General features: G+C 46.6%; 4 protein-coding genes across 4 annotated transcripts in view; 2 read left to right on the forward strand and 2 right to left on the reverse strand.

Annotated features, from left to right (window-relative positions):
• Positions 1-769: 769 nt before the first annotated feature.
• Positions 770-2,691, reverse strand: BP5553_06770 (Ferredoxin reductase-like, C-terminal NADP-linked; the record flags this gene model as incomplete). Its single annotated transcript, XM_032015393.1, has 4 exons — positions 770-1,233; positions 1,287-2,170; positions 2,223-2,375; positions 2,561-2,691. 4 exons carry the CDS (start codon positions 2,689-2,691, stop codon positions 770-772), a joined length of 1,632 nt encoding a protein of 543 aa, XP_031868814.1.
• Positions 2,692-8,729: 6,038 nt separating this feature from the next.
• On the reverse strand, positions 8,730-9,252 carry BP5553_06771 (uncharacterized protein; the record flags this gene model as incomplete). Its single annotated transcript, XM_032015394.1, has 3 exons — positions 8,730-8,862; positions 8,949-9,045; positions 9,093-9,252. The coding sequence occupies 3 exons, from the start codon at positions 9,250-9,252 to the stop codon at positions 8,730-8,732; spliced, it is 390 nt and encodes a 129-aa protein (XP_031868815.1).
• A 3,661-nt stretch (positions 9,253-12,913) lies between these two features.
• BP5553_06772 (uncharacterized protein) lies at positions 12,914-16,295 on the forward strand (the record flags this gene model as incomplete). The annotated part of the gene is made up of 3 exons (XM_032015395.1): positions 12,914-13,217; positions 13,305-15,168; positions 15,917-16,295. The coding sequence occupies 3 exons, from the start codon at positions 12,914-12,916 to the stop codon at positions 16,293-16,295; spliced, it is 2,547 nt and encodes an 848-aa protein (XP_031868816.1).
• A 1,526-nt stretch (positions 16,296-17,821) lies between these two features.
• BP5553_06773 (uncharacterized protein) overlaps positions 17,822-18,599 on the forward strand; it is a gene marked incomplete at both ends in the record, with an annotated part of 1,268 nt that continues 490 nt past the window's right edge. Inside the window, one exon of the mRNA XM_032015396.1 lies at positions 17,822-18,584. Coding sequence (XP_031868817.1) covers positions 17,822-18,584 — 763 coding nt within the window. The remainder of the gene's footprint in view (positions 18,585-18,599) is intronic.

Consider the following 18,599-nt stretch of genomic DNA (forward strand, 5'->3'; position numbering starts at 1 on the left):
AGTCATCTATAATGAACTAATAATCAGTGCTATTTTATTTGACATACCCCATAATTTCCGTCTATCCTCTACTGTTTAGTACGGATGTTCTAGGTTAAGAGATGTATGATATTGGGGAGCCGACAGAGCAGCTTAACAACGCAAAAGCGGGTCTTAATCAGCAAGCGTCTGAGTTAGAAAACTAGGAGCAGTTTATTTTGCATTGTTTGACAGTGGTAAAGGATATCCTGAGACGACTTAGCCCAGGGGAGAGAGCTACTCTTGTTATGGAGATGGAAACTGGAAACTACCCCGAACGAGGAGACTTATGGCGATAAGTCGGATCCTTCTATTGGAAGTCATGGACGGGGCAGCAAGGGCGGATAACGCTTTACTGGCATCGAGTAGTATCCGGAAACGAAGTTTGTTAGGGCCACTGTTACAGGTGACAAATGTGAGCGAAACAAGCTAAAACATTAAGGATAGCTAAAGCTAAACTAGTGCTTCAATATTTACAAGCTAAATGATTACAAGTTGATAAGGTTGAACAAATACTCAAATATTTACATTCAGGTTAGATATTTTTTGTTGTAGCCAACAATAGATTTAGCAACGGCAACTATACCATGCATCGCCTCCTAGGCTATCTAAGTCCCCCTCAGAGCCCCTGTGGATACCCATCCAAGACCCTTAGATTATACAACCTTCCAAGTTCCGACTCCTAATCATTTCTCATGGAGCCAATGCAGAACATTTCCTTCAACATAACGCCTTAAATTTTTAATGAAACTCACCATCCAAATTGTTCCAAATGTAAATCGATGCTCGGACCCGAGACGGTGATGGCCTTCGTGGCGCTCCGTCTCACATCCTTCATCATGCCAAGCGGCCCACAAGCTGCGATAACAATTCTCTCCTCCTTGCTCGATCCTGCAACAATACTGTTGATTATGGCAGGTACATCTGGTCGGCCTGTTGTTATATCAAGAGACGTTGTAGAGTCCCATGGGGTGGCTTTCACCTTAGCTGATCCTACTTCTTTCTCGGCATCGGTGTCGGGAATATCTTGGGTGTTGCTCGACGGGGTGATGGCCGAGATTGGGAAATCGGGCGTCTTTTCATCCTCGACCCGTGAGGTTGGGGTTTGAGAGCCTGTTGAAGCGGGTGGTGCAGGGAGGGTTGAATAGATAGAAACATTAACGCGAGGTGAAGCCCGAAGTTCGTTCAATTCTTTGCTGAACCAAGTAAGTGTATCTACACGAGACGTTAGCGTTGGTGGAGAGAAATAAGAGGTGACCAGAACGCACCTTGCTCCCGAACTGACCACACAAAGTCGATCGTGGTCTTGCTCGATTCTTCAAGCCTCTTAATCGTATCCAATGCAACACCGAAGGTAAAGGACGCACCACTTCCACCAGCAATAAGAACTATTTTATCAGCGACTTTGGCAAAGCTTGGCAGTGCACCGTAGGGCCCATCGATCGAGGCTCGAAGTGAGATGCCTGGGTGCTTCACCGCATATTCGTGAAGCTCATGAGTAAAACCATCATAAGCAGAAATCACCAGTTCCAGAGATGTAGGGCTTGTGCTGACAATGGTGAAAGGATGCGATTCGAAGAGGCGGATCTTTGGGACCCACAAGAAGCAATGAGTTCCAGGCACCGCACGGGATGGCGACCGGCGTAACACAATTCTTGTCCCTCCTCGAGGCAAAGGAGTGATGGTTGCTCGATTATCTCTGCTGTTCCACAGGATCCTGGTCGCCCGAAGGATGCGATCACAAATCCACATCCCTGCTGCAACGATGGGGATAATGACAGTTTTCTTCGCAAAGTCCGGTCGATGGAGTGCAACGTTGATTAGTATGAGCATGTACATTGTGACATGAGTGACGTAGAAAACTTCGTATCTCAGCCTCTTCATAACCAAGGCCACAAAGAGGATCGTCAACATTGATACTGCAGCAATAATCCCGGAGATTTGTTCCGGTGCGATTAGCTCCTCAAGCTCATGGAACCCGTCGAATGTGACGCATTGGAATATGACGTGAAGGAGCGCACATATAATCGTGGTGTAGCCGGCGATCTGGTGAAGGGGGTTGAGAGTCTCATAAGAATACGACGTCAAAAATGCCAGCGGCGTGTTCTTTAGACCTAGAAAAGTGAGGAAGGCAATATTTGCCAGAGAAACCCTAGATTAACTTAGCCGATGCACTATATTACAAATATACTTATCACACTCACCAGCCAAGTCGTTTTGATGCCCCGAATACAGTAGACTTATCGATGTTGGTGGCTACTAGCACTATATTGATACCGATATAAACCACAACTACAACCGCATGGCCTACTGATTTAAAGCCAGGCGCTGGATGGTTGAGAATCTGTCGAGCCAATCTGTGACGAAGGTTAGTAAGTGATTTAGCGGATTAGTGTATAGGACTCGCCTGGCCAAAGCGACATTCCCCCTCATGATCCCAGATTCTTTCACTGATTTGGATGCATAGCGGCTGTAGAGAAAGCGGCTCCAATTGAAGATCGAGAACAACAAGATAAAGCCACACATAGCGGCAGCGAAATACTTGGTAGACTGCTCATTATTATGCTGTGCGAAGGCTCTTGCAGCCATAGACTTCTTGAGCGCGGCGGCAGCAGCAGCCGCAGCCGTAGCATTCTTAGGTGCAGAGGCAGGGGCGACAGTGTTGGGCGCCATTTTGAATGTGTTCAAATACTGAAAAGTCTCTAGGGCAATACGAAAGGAGAATTCGAGATGGGAGAAGGATATATAGGTCTAGACCGGCTATGCCTGGCCAAGCCATTATACTTGTTTCTTTTGAACATGACTTGGTTATCCACTTCGCTGGCGGCAATATGGATAATTCTATGATCTGCAATTCAACAGAGGTTACTCATGATACGTGAAGGCAGGCTTAGAATCGGCTATGCCAAATATCCTGTTTGGTGGCACTGTATCCCATGTCACGGGAGTTGCCCAAGGGCTGGCATGAAATCCGCAACTCTCCATTGAGCAGGTGCACTCGCTACTATGGATAAAGGGGCTCGTCTGTATTGATATCACGGAAGATGACAAGAGACTTACAAAAACGAATCGACCGAAAAGTTTGGAACCGGCGTACCAGCTGATAGGTTGGCACTAACGTAGCCCCAAAAAACGATCCAGTAGAAATAGGTTCGGAAACTGGCTAATATAAACCAACCCGGACCTGACTTACCGGGGTCCTGGGGAAGGCGACCACGGTGACAGTTGTCCCCCTTGGGAACGCGAGTGGGGCCACGAGACGGAGTACCAAACTTTCATCTTCCGATGAATCGCAGAAAAAAACAATGCAAATGAGACTTCTCTGATGCATCGCCATGTCCTTCACGTCATTCTATATATCGACCGCCAGGATTGTCACTGAGGAAACGTAGCGCGGACGCTCGTGTCGCTATCGCTCAGTTGTCGTCGCGGAAAATACCGACAAAATGATCCTGTACGGTTTTAAATTGCGATAAACGCATGTGATGCGAGTCAATTAAGACAACATGGTGGAATCTGGGGAAGCTGTGAGGTCTGGTAGGCGAATTCCAAATACCGAAGAGGTAATATATACTTGGGGCGCCGCTCCGCTCCGCCCACTGGGGCAGCTGAGAGGCGACGGCAGACGCGTGACGCAAACAATAGATATGAAGTAGTATGCGATATTATTAGTCGTCCCGCCAAGACGACACCACCGTCGTATGGTATTCGTGGGGGACGTGGGCCAGCGGAGCCTACAGCCGTAAAGACGGTCGGGCAAGTAGGCGTTGCTCGCGTTCGTCTCGTCGAGTCGTAGCAAGATTCGGGTTCGGGGGTAGGGGGTAAGGATGCTCAGAGCGGCTGTTGTGGGTGTGAAGCGGTGGATGATTGGGAAGATTGGGAAGATTGGGGATGATCGGGATGAAGGGGGATGAGGATGAAGGAGCTGAAGGACGCTCCAGCAGATATCTGGATCGGGCTAGCTCCGGCAGAAGTGTGGGGTGCCGTTGCCGTTGCCAAGAACAAGATCTTGATCGCGAAACATATCGATCTGATAAGATAATGTCGAATACTCTCATTGGATTACCAAACGACCAGCAGGGCCGGGGGGCTGGTGGCTCGGTAACGTCAACAAACACTTGGTGAAGTGGCGATGTCCGTCTCGGCAATCCTTAATACAGTTGTTCCACAGTTCCACAGTTCCACATCGACAGAAAGCTTACGTAGAATGCCGGTGCATCGCTACGTACGATGTAGAGTAACTTGCCAGGAGGAACGGAGGATGGTTCGTGCCCTCTTTTGGCGGCATTATTACGGAACCCCGTTGAAACGGTCTTCGTTAATGGCACGCCACCGTCGTCCAACCTGCGCGCGCCGGCTATTTTGTTTATCCAGGGGCGCCTCTCCACATTCCAAATCAATAAGCTTTCCGGGGGCTCCCACTATAACAGGCGAAGTGAAAGTGGAGAGATTTTCGATTGTTCAACCAGTTTGATGGGTGTATATTCTCCGAGTCTGCGTACTGGTTCTAGCGACTGTGTAAGTTGCGTTACCTCATTAGGTGGCCCCTTCGCGTGGTAATCTGTAAGCTGTGTCCCCCGAGTTGCTAATATTATAGCTTCATGCTCGACATCTGTATGTGTCTCGTCAGATCTTGGGAGATCTGACAATGCAGGTCTCCTGTTGTAGCCGCTCGCCCGACTCCCTGCGCCGATCAGTATCCACGTTCATGACATTCATAAGGCCATATATTCAACCCATGTCTGCCTTGATCGCCGATATCTTCTTGTTCATCCGGATTTGATATTAAATTATCACGTCGGTCTTAGAGGCCATCCTGGTCTGGTGGCGCTGGCTACATGCCGAAGGAGCAGGCCCTCAAGGGGGCCCAACCACAGCTTTATCTTGTGGGGCTCAAATAAGAAAGCAGTACTCCCAGTACAGTTTTTAATTCTGAACTAGTAGCAAATTTTAAGTCTTATCTTGAAACTTGATGCGAAAGAAATAATTTAGCAATACTAGAATGCTCTAGAGTCTAGCCTCTAGCTAGTAAGCCATACTTCTATGAACATTTACGATAGCACAAACAATCATAACATCACAACAGAAATCCCCGCCCCCGAAAATCCTTTGCCCTGTCACTCCCCCTTTAGCCTTTACACGAAAGGCAGGTTACCAACTTTCCACTGCACAACACAAGGAACCGCCGTGGGGACAGAAAATTACCAGGAAATTACGCACAAAAGCCAATTGCAAATTAGCAATAGCAACCCTTATAAACCAAGGCACTAGTCGAAGTTAAAGGTACATATGACGACCATACTTGACATCAGTACTATGCCCGAGAAGAAAACTACGTACATAGCTCTTGGTATGGCGAGCTTGAACATTTGTCATTCGATCAAGGGGTTGGGACTCGGAAACTCCTGATTTGGCTGGTTACGAAACACAGGAGGATCATTTGTCATGGGAAAATATTTGTCACTTTTAGAAGTTGAAGTATTTGACATATGTACTTCGTAGTCTGATGTAGAAGTAGGTCCCAGTTCTTTCGGCAAATACCCATTTGTCATGGTAAAGTAGTTGCCACGTTTAAAAGTAAATAATCGTAATGGGTTGTTTTATACAAATTAAGGTAGTAATGATTTGTATCTGGAATAATAGAAGCATCTAGGGGGTCAGGGCTATCCGGTGGCTTTAGCATTAACTGTGATCTCTGGTTGGCCAAGGGGCAGCAGCACAAGTGGCTTCGGCATCATTAATGAAAGGGGCCTCGGGAGAATCGGGGATGCAACTTACGGGCTTATCGCCCTAATAGGAAACTGATCTCGGCGTTTGAATCGCCATAACACATGTTAGAATGATATAGAGCGGTCTAGACTCTCGATTCCAAGCTTGTTGGCAACTTATTTTGAAAAATCTTCAATTAATGCCAAATACAGTGGCGTGATAGGGATTTGACCCCCATATTCCAGTTCGATTCCAGTATCAGATTCATGAATGCAACACGCAGACACTCCAGCAAAGCTCGAGAACTGCTTCGCCGATCGTCCTGGTCTCCTTCCTGGCCCGGCAATTAAATAGCCGCGGATTCTACATTGTGAAAGTAGATTAGAAACATTACCCAGAGTTCCTTTGGGCAGAAAAGCAATATTACGGGCATTACCCATTTCCCCGCTGTGCTACATGCTCCCTCTGTGAACGAGGGCACTGAACCGGGTCGAAAGTCGAGCATCTGACTTTGCTGGTCTTTATCGTTTTTCCATCTTCCTTCATGCTATACCGAATGTCCGAGACCTAGGATAAATTCAGCTCCGCTAGCAACGGTGGCGACGATGAACGCAGTGGCAAGAGCAGAGCCATAAACTTGGAGAACCTCTCTTACTAGACTAGAAGGTACGGCATAACGAAAATTTCTAACTTTTTGGGCCATGCTAACTTCTAAGCCACTACCTAGACATCAGAAGAAGATAATTAATGAGCCGCCCGTAGGAATATCGTCGGTCGAAAGCACATTTTGGACGGCAAGATAGGGCATTTGCGTTGCAATCCCGTTCCCAAGAGCGAGGACGGCCTTATATCCGAATCTATCGTGCCTCTATCGTGCCGCGATACTCGTAATCTTCCAAGTATATAGAATACCGCAGCTAATGGTAAAGATTGAGGCTCCTATCCACACGAATGGTATATAAAATCCAAAGACTGCTGTGAAAGTGCTACTCATGGACAAAAATGGCGATAGGCGGATGCCGTAAGCCAACGTCCGAATCCCCAAATTCCATTGCGCGACGCTCGTGCCATTGAGGGCTGGAAAGTGGCATTAGCTTGGAGCTGCCGTACGTATGATTGATCCAACCTCGAAGATCGTAAGGACAACGACGTAGGTCGACTTGGCATTGATAAATATATAGGCTCTCTCGAATACTAGTTAAATGATAATGAATTAATGAGGTATAAGCTACCGTAAAAGCCAACATCATCCAAGCTGCCGAAATCGCCGTTGTTGAAAATAGATGTCAACATTTATTCATAGATTTGTCCCTGACTTGACATATTTGAGAACTATAATTTATCATGAGAAATGCACAACCAGATAATGCTTCCGTCCAACGCAACTATAAATACTCTCGCCATCGAGGCCAGCACAAGTAGAATCAAATGAAACCACTGAAATGTTGACTTTCATTATCTTGGGTTGCGTCTGGTTCTAGTATTGCTGGGTTTCTTTCGCTCTCTGCGATGTTGTCCTTGAAGGGGCTTTTCTCAACCGCTTGGTTTGGCAAGTCTGACATGTTGCAAACTTGCACTGCTTGACCACACTTGCAGTCCTTCCAACAATTTCTAAGTTCAAGGATATAGCAAAGAATTACATGGTTTAACAGCCAGAATCTTGACAGTGTTAGGCAATCGTGCAGCCGGCCACCAAAGCAATGGAAAGTAGAGGACAAATATGATGTGGTGGGGTGCATCCTCATATCCTCATATCCTGAGTATCCGCTGTGTGTGCATTACATACAGAGCAGTATGATTGCCTAGCCCTCCTACGCCAACTGTTGAAGTTGAGGTAACGAATAAAGCATAATTCGTCATAACGAGCTTTCAGGCGCGGACTTAAAAGCTCCGATACTAAGAATGCCTTTCTTTGTCCCTCCCAATTCATCATGGACTACACCACTAGACAAATTTCATTCTTCAGACAACGGGTCCCCTGAATTCCTCCTATGCAATATCCCAATAAAGCTGATTGTACTACATACAAATTTTTCTGATACTTACCTCCCTGCCCCGTCAGCCGGCGTCATTTCCATCTGTTGTATATGGATTGACGGTCTTATCGGACATGGGCCTACTATAATCCAAAGCTTCAGCGATATCAATTGTAGCTCTAAGGTCCCCCAACGACTATAGAGTGCTATCAACGGATCTTGGAATGCAGCGAACTTTTAAACCGTTTTGCTATACGACACGAACTAAGTTATTAAAATAAATGGCCAAAATACAAAGCGCAAAAATAAAAAACATACAACAGCAGGTATTCGCTGGTGGTCACCCACCCAACTACTAATCTGCCGATCTGAGGCTTGTGTATGGCAGAGCGGACGGGATGCCCATTTCTCCTCAGTCTATGGTCGTATGTGACAGCTATTTGCTAATATTAGTATATAGAGACTAGAAGTAAACCTGTGTGTTTTACTGAGGACGGGATGATCAGGACCATCCGGTGCAGGTGCACTATATTGGATGGATCATCGGATGGGTAGCTTAGTGAGTGGCCGCGAATCCTGTTCAGTAGGGGCAACAGATCTACCACAGGTCAGTGTTTCTCCCTGCGATGGGTGGTCTTGGGTTAAGGTGGGGATTGCGTCACTCTAGCTTCTTGGACTTGTGGCAACATGGTTAAGTAATCTAATCGTCGAACAGGACCACCTGAGCAGGGTGCGCTATAATATTAAACTAGCTTCAGTTAGAGTTTATCTGTGTATAAATAAATATCTCTGTCTTAAGTAGGGGTTAAGTGGTTATTCTTAATATACAAAATGTGAAACTTCCAAGATATTTCATGTACCTCATATTAATAATTGCAAAATCCCGACTCAGTATAAACACATAGTTCGAGAACCTTTTATAATAGTAAATGCATGATACGGAAGATCTAGCATCACGTCACTCCGTATAGCTGCACCAAAGCGGCTGGAGCGGTTAATCAATAAGTCAATCAATGACTCAAACTTCTAATTCCAAAGACCAAGACCCTGCCTACTCAAATGATCACCGTTCGCGCCACCTATGTATTCTTCTCCAACACGCAATGTTCTAAATTGGAATCCTACTGCTTCGGAGCTCTCGATCTGCAAATCACTCCACCTAAAATTTAGCGTTAGTAAACCGTCTTCAAATGTTTGGAGACCTTGGGGTACGAACAGACTACACAGAAGTGCTAATGACAAAACGCTCTGATACTGAAAGCCTTTTTGGTTCCAAGGCAAACTTTCGTTTTTGTGATTTGTGATTCAGCTCCTGTGCAGTCGTCATTCGCATAAGCAAAAACTGCTTAAAGTTAGTGAGCTTCTAATAAATTATAATATTATACATACTACGACAAGTATCAGTAATCTTATCAAGAACCAGCCATCTGCCAGGCAAGTAATTGCATCCTTCATCCGAAATTGTCCAAGTCCATTGGCCATCAGTGCAAAAATGTTCGTCCCGTGATGTTGTCAGTCTGAGAGCAATATCCTCGGATGCTATAGGCATAGCAATTGCAAGGATTGATAAGAGTGTTGATAAGCGCATCGTAAGTTGAGGTTGAGCTTTGCTTCTTCTGTTGAAAGGAGTTGATCGGATATCGTGCTGGTGCGAGAACAATACCTTTTGTTCTCGTGTAATATTCTTATACTTTTTGAATGAAGTAGTCTAACAAATCGGGAGTCCTACCATGTTCATTTTCTGCCCATGCTGCTGTGTATTGTTGGCAATGTAACGAAAATGTAATGTTACGCTCAGCCAGCCACAGTGAAAGAAAATAAGCACTAGTTACACCGTACTGTGAGCTGCGTACATACTTTAAAACAAACACCTGTGGTTGGCCCAAATGTATCAGCATGATGTACTCCGTACAATATCGTACAATTGTATCGGCCAACGCCGGGAGAGTTGTTTATTATTGTATCCCCGCACCTGTACCGGAAGAGGTACTGTGCTCAAATAAGCTTATTCTAAGTGTGCCCTAAAGACGTGATCCTGGGAACTAGCGCATATAGTTGCGCTATCTCCACAGTCTCTCACTCATCTTAGTTATGTAAAACCTGTAACTTATATCCATCGGGCTTGGCTCCATTTCCCGGCTTGATACAGTAGTGCTTGATTTATTATGGCTCTACTCATAGTGTTACTTACTATGGTATACTTCAGTACTTCGGCTACTTGGCTTTTTGGTTTATCGGATATGCACGGCTGGCCAGTTATCAATGGCGAGCCCTGTCATCCTCTCAAGTGCTCAATCCATGATGAGCTCTTGGCGGAACCTTGGCGCTTATGATAAGTACTGTACAAACCAGCCCTTTCAACATTTTCGTATTATGGTATTATATCAGACCTGGTTATGCTGCAGGGCGGCTAATTAACTCTCGCGGCGTCGCCGATATAACCGTACGATATATACAGCTAGCTGAGATACATAGTGGCCAACTGCAGGTGTATGGGTTCGTTTTAAAGTACACAGCTTACAGCAGGGCCTTTTGTTTTATTTAACACTGGCTGGCTGTACAGGTTGTTTTTGTTCAAGCGTTGAGGGATCGTTACATCGCCAAGAAAAAAAAAGCCAATGAAAGAGACCAAGAACATACTGTTCCTGGTATAGCAGACTCGCTATACGATAAGTATAAGAATACTATACTAGAACGCAAGATACTGTTCTCATCAACGCGACAACCCATCAACTTATTTCAGCAGCAAAACCACTCACCCCTCACAATCGTCCTCCTCTGCAGCAGAATACTATATAACTCATCCAAGATTCACAATGCTCAAATCAATACTCCTCTCTACCCTCGCACTCATTACGCCTCTGGTACTTGCGGAGAAGGTACTTGCGGAGAAGGTACTTGCGGAGAACATACTTGCGGAGAACGTACCTACGGAGAACGTACTTTGGGATACAATACCCACTGCGGCTAGGTTCCAAATCTCAAGAGAGCCATGGTGTGAACGGTATATGGAGAGGCATTACATTTCAGATGCTGGATGCTTCACATTACCTGGCAAATGGCTGCATGTTACTTTCGTTGCAGACACATGTCGTAGTATGTATAGTATTAGACCGCAATGGAATAAATCGTCTCTAACTTTCTGCAGTTTTTATCTATAAGAACGAGGACTGCACAGGGGGTGAGCTACAGGTGTATGCGCCAGAAGATGATACTATATTTTGTTACCAATCCGGGGGGTATTACTCTATCAAAGCATTTTGTCATTAGGTCCTTGGTTAGATTGATTTGGTTAGATTGATAGCGCTACATTCAGCCAAAGGCTCATTAAATTGTCACAGAATGCCAATAATACATGATAGAAAATCACTTCTCCCACCTGTTTTCTTGTTTCATATCCAAAGTGTCCCCTGCTGCAGATGAAGAGCGAGTTCGACAGGAAGCCGAAAAACAGGATAACGCCAGCAGCATTTAAAGAATACATGCGTTCCTGTCATACATTTCTGTCAAAACCGCTGCGTATCCAGAGTGTTAGTTTATTTTACCCAACCTGGGTACGCACGCAAGGCTCCATTGCCAAGACCCAGAACAAACCTTGCACAGCCCTGTTGCAACCTTGGACGGACTTTCCGATTCTGCAGCATGAGCTCTTTGGCGTCCGGCTGCTGCCCTGTCCGCTCAGCAATCAGTTCGTGAACGCGCGAATCGACCGCCTTGGGCACCACCGTATTCCACATCTGGAGTCTAGACCTCATGAAGGCCCTGCCGACTGATGCGGTGGACGTTCCGTGGCGGGAAGGAGACCGTAACTGAAAGCTGCCATCCGCAATATGGGGTCAGCGTTTCGAATGAAATTTGTGACAATGCCATTTCCTGCCAGAATTCAGTTGACGAAGAGCACAAGCCGTGTACTTGGTTTGTCTTGATAATATACTATCTCTTGCCTCCAATTCAAGAGTCATATCGTGATGAAGGGGTTGGCCAGGACGAGTGGCGTGTTGTCGGCATTCCATCTCGATGCGCATGGCATTTCAGCTTTCCTGTGGCTGCAGACCCAACGATTTTGTTGTCATGCACGTCGTCACATTAGTTTTGGGTGCAGGCCAAAACACAGAATCTGCGCAACAGGACTCGCGTAGAAGCACGAGGCTCACTATCCAGTTCCTTGAGCTTAGCGGTGAGAGACTTTTCACTGGGTCGATAGGGCTAGACTTCCGTCCGCATGCCTTACAAGGAGAATGCCCATTTCTCCTCAGTCTAGGGTCGTATGAGACAGTTATTTGCTTACATTGGTATATATACTCGTACTCTTGAGGATACCTATGCAGAATTGTATTGTATTCTTGGACGCTCCCTCGAGTAGTCCTATAGCACTGACTCCGGCTACTTGAAACAACTCAGTGCAAATTTTCGTATCATCCAGGGTGTTATGGTTCATCTTGCCCAGCAGGTGCTTCTTTCAGCAGTATTGACTTTGTTCTACTTCGTTCTGTAGCCGTTTGAAAAGTGCGAGTTGCTGTCTAACTTGAGTGGATTCATTGTGCGCGTGTGTTCCTAGGAGACAAGTTTTCTTCTCCTATCCCCACACCCTAGCTCCGTCTGATAGTTTTATTAAACAATTGCGCTTTATTGGCGTCCGGAGTCCGCAGTGGTAATTATATGTCAGAATAGGACTGCGAGGCCAGTGCCAGTGCCAGTGCCAGGCAAGTGTCTGTGCCTCAGGCCACAGGGGCACTTTCAACAGATTCTATGCTGAGAACTTTTGCCAAGTTCGGTTCGGGCCGGCGCAAGTACCTAGGTACTCCAAGACCTCGCCAGCAACAACTGTCGAACCTTTCAACTCCACCGCCCGCACTGTCAAACATCTCTTTGAATGCCTGTCAAGTGTGATTGCATTCGCAGCTGTCGATCTGTCGCTCCTTGCACTCTCCCAAAGCAATTCCAGTCTCTGTTTTACCAGAGACGAGGAATAAAGTCTAAATGGGTCGATGAGGCTGTGAGGCTGAATGCGATCACGTGACATACACTCTTTTCACTCACAACCACGATGGTTCCCGTCAAATCCCTCTTCTATCACTGAATTGTGAGATACTACCGCCGTCGATTCGGTCTTGTCTGTCCTTGATCACCTCAAACCGCCATTGCACCTGGATAAATCTGTACCCTTGTGATGGATTCGAAATCACGAGCGCGAGCCACCAATCAGCAAAATGTCTCAGTGTAATCTCTGCAACAATTTGAAGAAGAAGAGCGAGGACGATGTTCGGCTGGCCGTTGACTTCGTTCCAAGTGACCTTGACAGGTCAGCAGAAGCAAAATGCCCGGCTTGCAATGTGATTTTGGCTGGGATTCTACATTCCGAGGACGGATGGACATTTGCTGAGGATGTCACTCATATATATGTGTTCGGACTGGCCAAGAACGAAGACAGTCTATCTTTGGAATTGTATTTTAGAGACGATCGGCCGAAAGTTGTCCTTGAGTTTTATCGCCGCGAAAGGGATGGATTGTTGAGTGAGTGTTTCCATGTACTCGCCCAAGTTTTTTCGGGCGATTGATTCCGCTACGCTGTTCCGATGAGATGACTAAATATATGCGCAGGCTCTGGAAAGGCCAACTGGGAGGCGATCAAGCCCAAGTCTCCCCTTTCTGGCCATCCTCTGTCACCAACAGGCATGGAATGGTTGAACACTAGACTTGATGTCTGCAAGAACAAACATCTTTCATGTCAATATCACGCAAACACCAATCTCCCAAAGCGAACGCTGTCCTTCTGTGTCTCTAGGAACGAGGAAGCAGACGTGAGACTGGTCGAGAATGACTCACAGTTAGGGCGGTATATTGCATTAAGTCACTGCTGGGGGTCATCCCAACTCTGCGTCCTAGACGGCAAAACAATCTCGCAATTTAAGAAATCAATACCCTGGAGTTGGCTTCCAAAAACCTTCCAGGACGCAATTCTTTTCAGCGCAAAGCTTGGTGTCAACCACATCTGGATTGATGCCCTCTGTATAGTGCAAGATGACGCTGACGACTGGGAGAGGGAGTCAGCCAGGATGGCCGACATATATCAAAACTCGTTCTTGACTCTCGCTGCCACCGCTTCGAGCAATGGAATGGGTGGCTGTTTTTCTGACGCGAAGACTGTTGCTCCATCCGAGCACGAACTTACTGGATCACAATCTCTCATCGGTTTAGATCGCATCGTTGTTCGGACCAAGCTTCAACATTGGGCATGGCCACCATCTAAAGCTTCCATGAAGCTCCATCCCTTGCTATCAAGAGGATGGGTATTTCAGGAACGGATACTTTCGCCCCGAGTCCTGCACTTCTGCAAGGACGAGCTACTTTGGGAGTGCAGAGAGGAAAGTATTTGCGAATGCGGAAGTCTTCCTGCGCTCCCAGAAACGAAGAACCAATCGTATGTACCTCGAAATGAAACCGCCCCTCGACGGACTTTCGGGCGGAAAACTTGGAGACGTGCTTTTGGCAAGATCAAAATCACGATGTTTCGTCGCAACAAAACTTCGCCAAAACGACAAGGGCTATCGCGAATAGCCGCTCTTCTTCCTCGAAAGCACTCCTTGCCCGACTTTATCGTATATCAAGAAGAAGCGTCCAATGTCACTAATCCAGAGAAGCTAGATGCCGCTGAAAACTGGCACAGAGTCATTGAACAATACTCATCCTTGAGTCTCACGAAGCAGACTGATCGCTTGCCCGCACTGTCAGGTCTCGCCATCCGCTCGTCTCCTGTCCTTGGGGAATATCTTGCCGGTCTTTGGAAACATAGTCTTGTATCCGACTTGCTGTGGCGTATCAACAAGTTAGAACATGATATAGCTAGACCTACTGAGTATATTGCTCCTTCGTGGTCTTGGGCCTCAGTCACTGGGCCTGTCAGCTTTTGGCCCGAGCCCGACACTCGACTCATCGAGGAGACTTCGGGCGAATCGTCTTGGTACCAGGCACGATCCGCGCTTATAAAAAGAGCAAACGACTCCAGATTCACCGCTACAGTCGAAGCGAGCCGCTTGAATCCCTATGGCAAGGTTTCTTCGGGAACTCTCTATGTGCACGGATATATTCAGCCCGCGAGACTCCAATATGTGTCTACCCGAGTAGGGGGCGCATGGGGCTACACCACATCTTTAATAGAGTCGGTACCACTCAAGTACGAATTAGAAATCATCTTCTCCGACGAGGCTCACACACGAACCCCTTCAATCGAGCTACCATTCTTCGCCGACTACGTCCTGCAAGCGGAAGGTCCCCTTCGTATTCCTAACAACGATCAACTGCATTTGCTGTTAATACACCCTTACATGTGCTTGGTTCTAAAGTCTCTGGACGAAGAACTAAAGACCTTTCGTAGGATTGGGATCATACGGCAGCCAGTGGCATTAGTGTCTGAGTATGGCTTCGACTGGGTGAGAAGCTCTGTTGAAAGTAATATTCAGATTTTGTAGGCTCAACTTATTCTCTGGTTCGGTCTGAATTTTTGAGTCGGTAGACCCCAGCACCTCCGCTCGGAAGCATTCAAGTACTAGTGTGATACATACATAGAGAGACAAGGGCAAGGGTTCGATCGTATATTAGCCTCCCAGCCAGACACTTCGTCCAAAGTTTGCCGAACACCACGAGCATTTACTCGTCTTCACCAAACAACTCCATTCATGGGCTCAAGGTTCTAGATATCTGATTCCACTTGGAATAGCACGCCATATAAATATCTGTTTAGAATGTTGTTATGACTTTGCATTCGTTACATCATTGTCCTCACTGCTAAGCCTCGGTCGACTGAGAACCATATAAGCACCTCCAACAAATATGGTAAAAGACGTAAGGCGGCAAGTCAGTTGCAGCATGCTGTGTTGATGGATGAGGGAAATGAACTTCCTGTCAGTTGTTCATCTGGTACCGAAAATCGATCTTCGACACCAAGTTCGTTGTGATAGCAGACGGTTTTACGAAAAGTGCGGCATACGAGGCACATTTTTGGCATGACAATACCATTCACTTGCGAGCCGTCATTAATCACGATTTTGCCTCGCATGATTTACTGTATTCATTGACAGTTCTCGTTTGCGGAAAATTTGCATGTACTTCTAAATACACACGTTCGCAACATTCAACGTCGTTCCTTCCCCAAGCATTCCACGCAACATTGGTCTCACTTGTGGTCGCACCTGCTTGCGCTTAATGCTGTTAAGATACTTCGCTCTTTCTCCTCCGCAAGACCTGTCTTTCAAGAAGCCACACAGTATTGTTATGGAGGAGGAGGATCTAGATGAGTCGACTTCAGGCCGACGCACGAAACGGAAAAAGATGGCTAAGCCTGTATCAGATGCCACAACCGCGCCCTTGCATGAACAAAAGTTGTTCGAGAAAGTTAGACACAGTTTGGTCAAGCATTTCCCAACATTGGCGGATTGCCTGCAGCGCCCAGTCACAACTTCGATCTGGTCTTCAGTGACTACGACAACAACGACAGTTACGACGAGCACGAAAGAAGAGACATTGGAGATAATCTCCAGCTCTGCGCCAAGTACTCTAGGAACATTCAACTGGCTTAGACTTCATCCTTCTTGATCTCCTGGCTCTTCTGATGATTCCAGATTAGGTCGAGAATCTGCGAACTTAGCCAGGACTTTAACATCACACCAACCCGCGCGCAGCAGCAATGTCTACACACTTGCAGATATCACTGCAGTAGAAGCCTTGAGCGCTCTCGTCTCGCAGTTCGGTCGAGTTTCGCATATGGGACTTCTGGACGGGTCATATAGCTTTTTCATTACACAAGACCAAAACGCAGCGCTCTACTTCAAAACCAAGAAGCGGATCTGTATCGTCGGCGGCGACCGACTTTAATACCTCAATTTTATAAGATATTTACACGATACTAGATTTATATCTAGGTAATTACCGTTGTGCCTTATGATACTGGCGAAAAGAGTTTTGCACCAAAGTCGCCCAAGAATGCGCCATACTATACTAGTTAAAGAAGCACTTTAGTACGAAGTAAGGTCAGTCTGTATGTATTACCTTCATCTATCGGGATTACTCCGGTAAGTTGTGAGGCTGAATTACTAGTCACGTGCTATTTAACAAGAGGGATCCAAAATCGGCTCTGGCAGAAACCCTACGAGGCAGCAGAAACGGGCTCCCGGGCAAAGTTCATATACTTATTAGGCTCAGCTTAGGCTCAACTCCGGCATGCTCACCCTCGGCTCAGGTGAAGGTAGCAGTTGCTCACGTCCGCAGACTAAAACGGAACCAGCGAAAGTGAAAATTGGTCCTGAGTCTAGGGGCATTCGGTCGTCAGAAGTTCAGAGCGTCATCTCGCAATTATCTTGAGGGTGGATATGATGTGAGGGATTGTTTCTTGTTGTTCAACGAAATGATATTTTGCTCTTTTGAACCTATGTTGTCTTTTTTGCCGTGGCCCCCCAGGTTTTTGGTGTTGCCGCCAAGGTGCATCAGGTCTTGTGGTTGAACAAAGCTGGCCGATTGTATCCGGCATGCGTTGTGGCTTATGCTGTGCCCTCAACCCCATCTCAAGACTACCCTCCACGGAGCAAGAGGCTCATGAGATCTAACTTCCGAGAGGGTGTTGCCATTCTAGAGAGGAACACCAAAAATAGACATAGAGATGGATCTTGCCTGACCCTGGTGCCTTTGGTAGCTGGAGGTGAATGGCAGTTGCCTAACTACCTACTCATGAAGGTGTACTTTGTATGGATATTGTTTTCTCCGGAAGCCAACCTTAACAATTGTGGCCTCAAGCGATGGCTCGCTTACATTAATACACACAACATACCGCATTGGGCAGAAAGTAAACTTTCCCCTTTTGGAAAGAACACTCTCGGATCGCGGTCCGCGTAACACGCGTTGTTGAAGTCAAGAGTCGACGTTGAAGTCTCAACATCTTAACGTCTACACGGTCTAACATCAACACGGACTTACGGAACAGCTGTGAAGACAAGAAGACAAGAACACAAGATCATAAGAATCCTTGTAAGTTGTCCTATCGTTGGAGGCACCCGTTAACCTCATCTCACCTTATATTACATAGCCTATAGGGGACACTCAGTTTCGGTCACAGTGCCACACTCATCATGGCGCCACCAGTACCACCCAAAAGAAACCCTTACGTGGATGGTTACCCAAGGACCCCGCCTCTAGTCTATCTCCCATTCAGGCTGGAACATACGCTGATGACTTGCATCCAAAAGCTTTTAGAAGAGACCTGTTTCCATTTCGCCGAGAAATGGATACCCGATCTACTGAGAAAACAAGGCTGGGATACACCGGAGGCAGGCGAACTCAACCACTGGTGGGGAGCTTTGAAGCACAGCCAAGTACCCCGGCATGCCGTCAACTTCCAGTCTAGCGATGAAGTGGAATATCTCATAGTTCGACTGCATCAGGTTAGACATGCGGCTGTTCATCGACTGCGTTCTGATGAAATTATCAAGCGTATGCTCAAAGACGCTGTTGATTTTGTGTCGGGATTTGGCGACGAGCTACGCAGAGATAAGCTTCGGGATATCGAAGTAGCAGTGCTCACTCAGGACCATAACTTGATCGATAGAGCTATTGCTAAGCCGTTGCAGGATTTCCAACCGCTCGGCTTCGGAAATCGTCCAGTTGCTAACGATCCACAACAGGGTATTGTCCCTCGAGCAGAATACCGGCAACCCCCAGATGATCAACCTAGATTCCAATCGACTGCTGCACCAACTGTTCCTATTTTCAGACATGCTGCTCCGCAAAAGCCATATGCCAACTGGGATTCTATATATAGTCGACAGGCAGTTGACCGACAAGCATTGAATCAACAAACATTGAATCAACAAGCATTGAATCAACAAGCATTGAGTCAACAAGCATTGA

The sequence above is a fragment of the Venustampulla echinocandica genome (assembly GCF_003357145.1).
Source record: "Venustampulla echinocandica strain BP 5553 chromosome Unknown scaffold_4, whole genome shotgun sequence".
NCBI lineage: Eukaryota > Fungi > Ascomycota > Leotiomycetes > Helotiales > Pleuroascaceae > Venustampulla > Venustampulla echinocandica.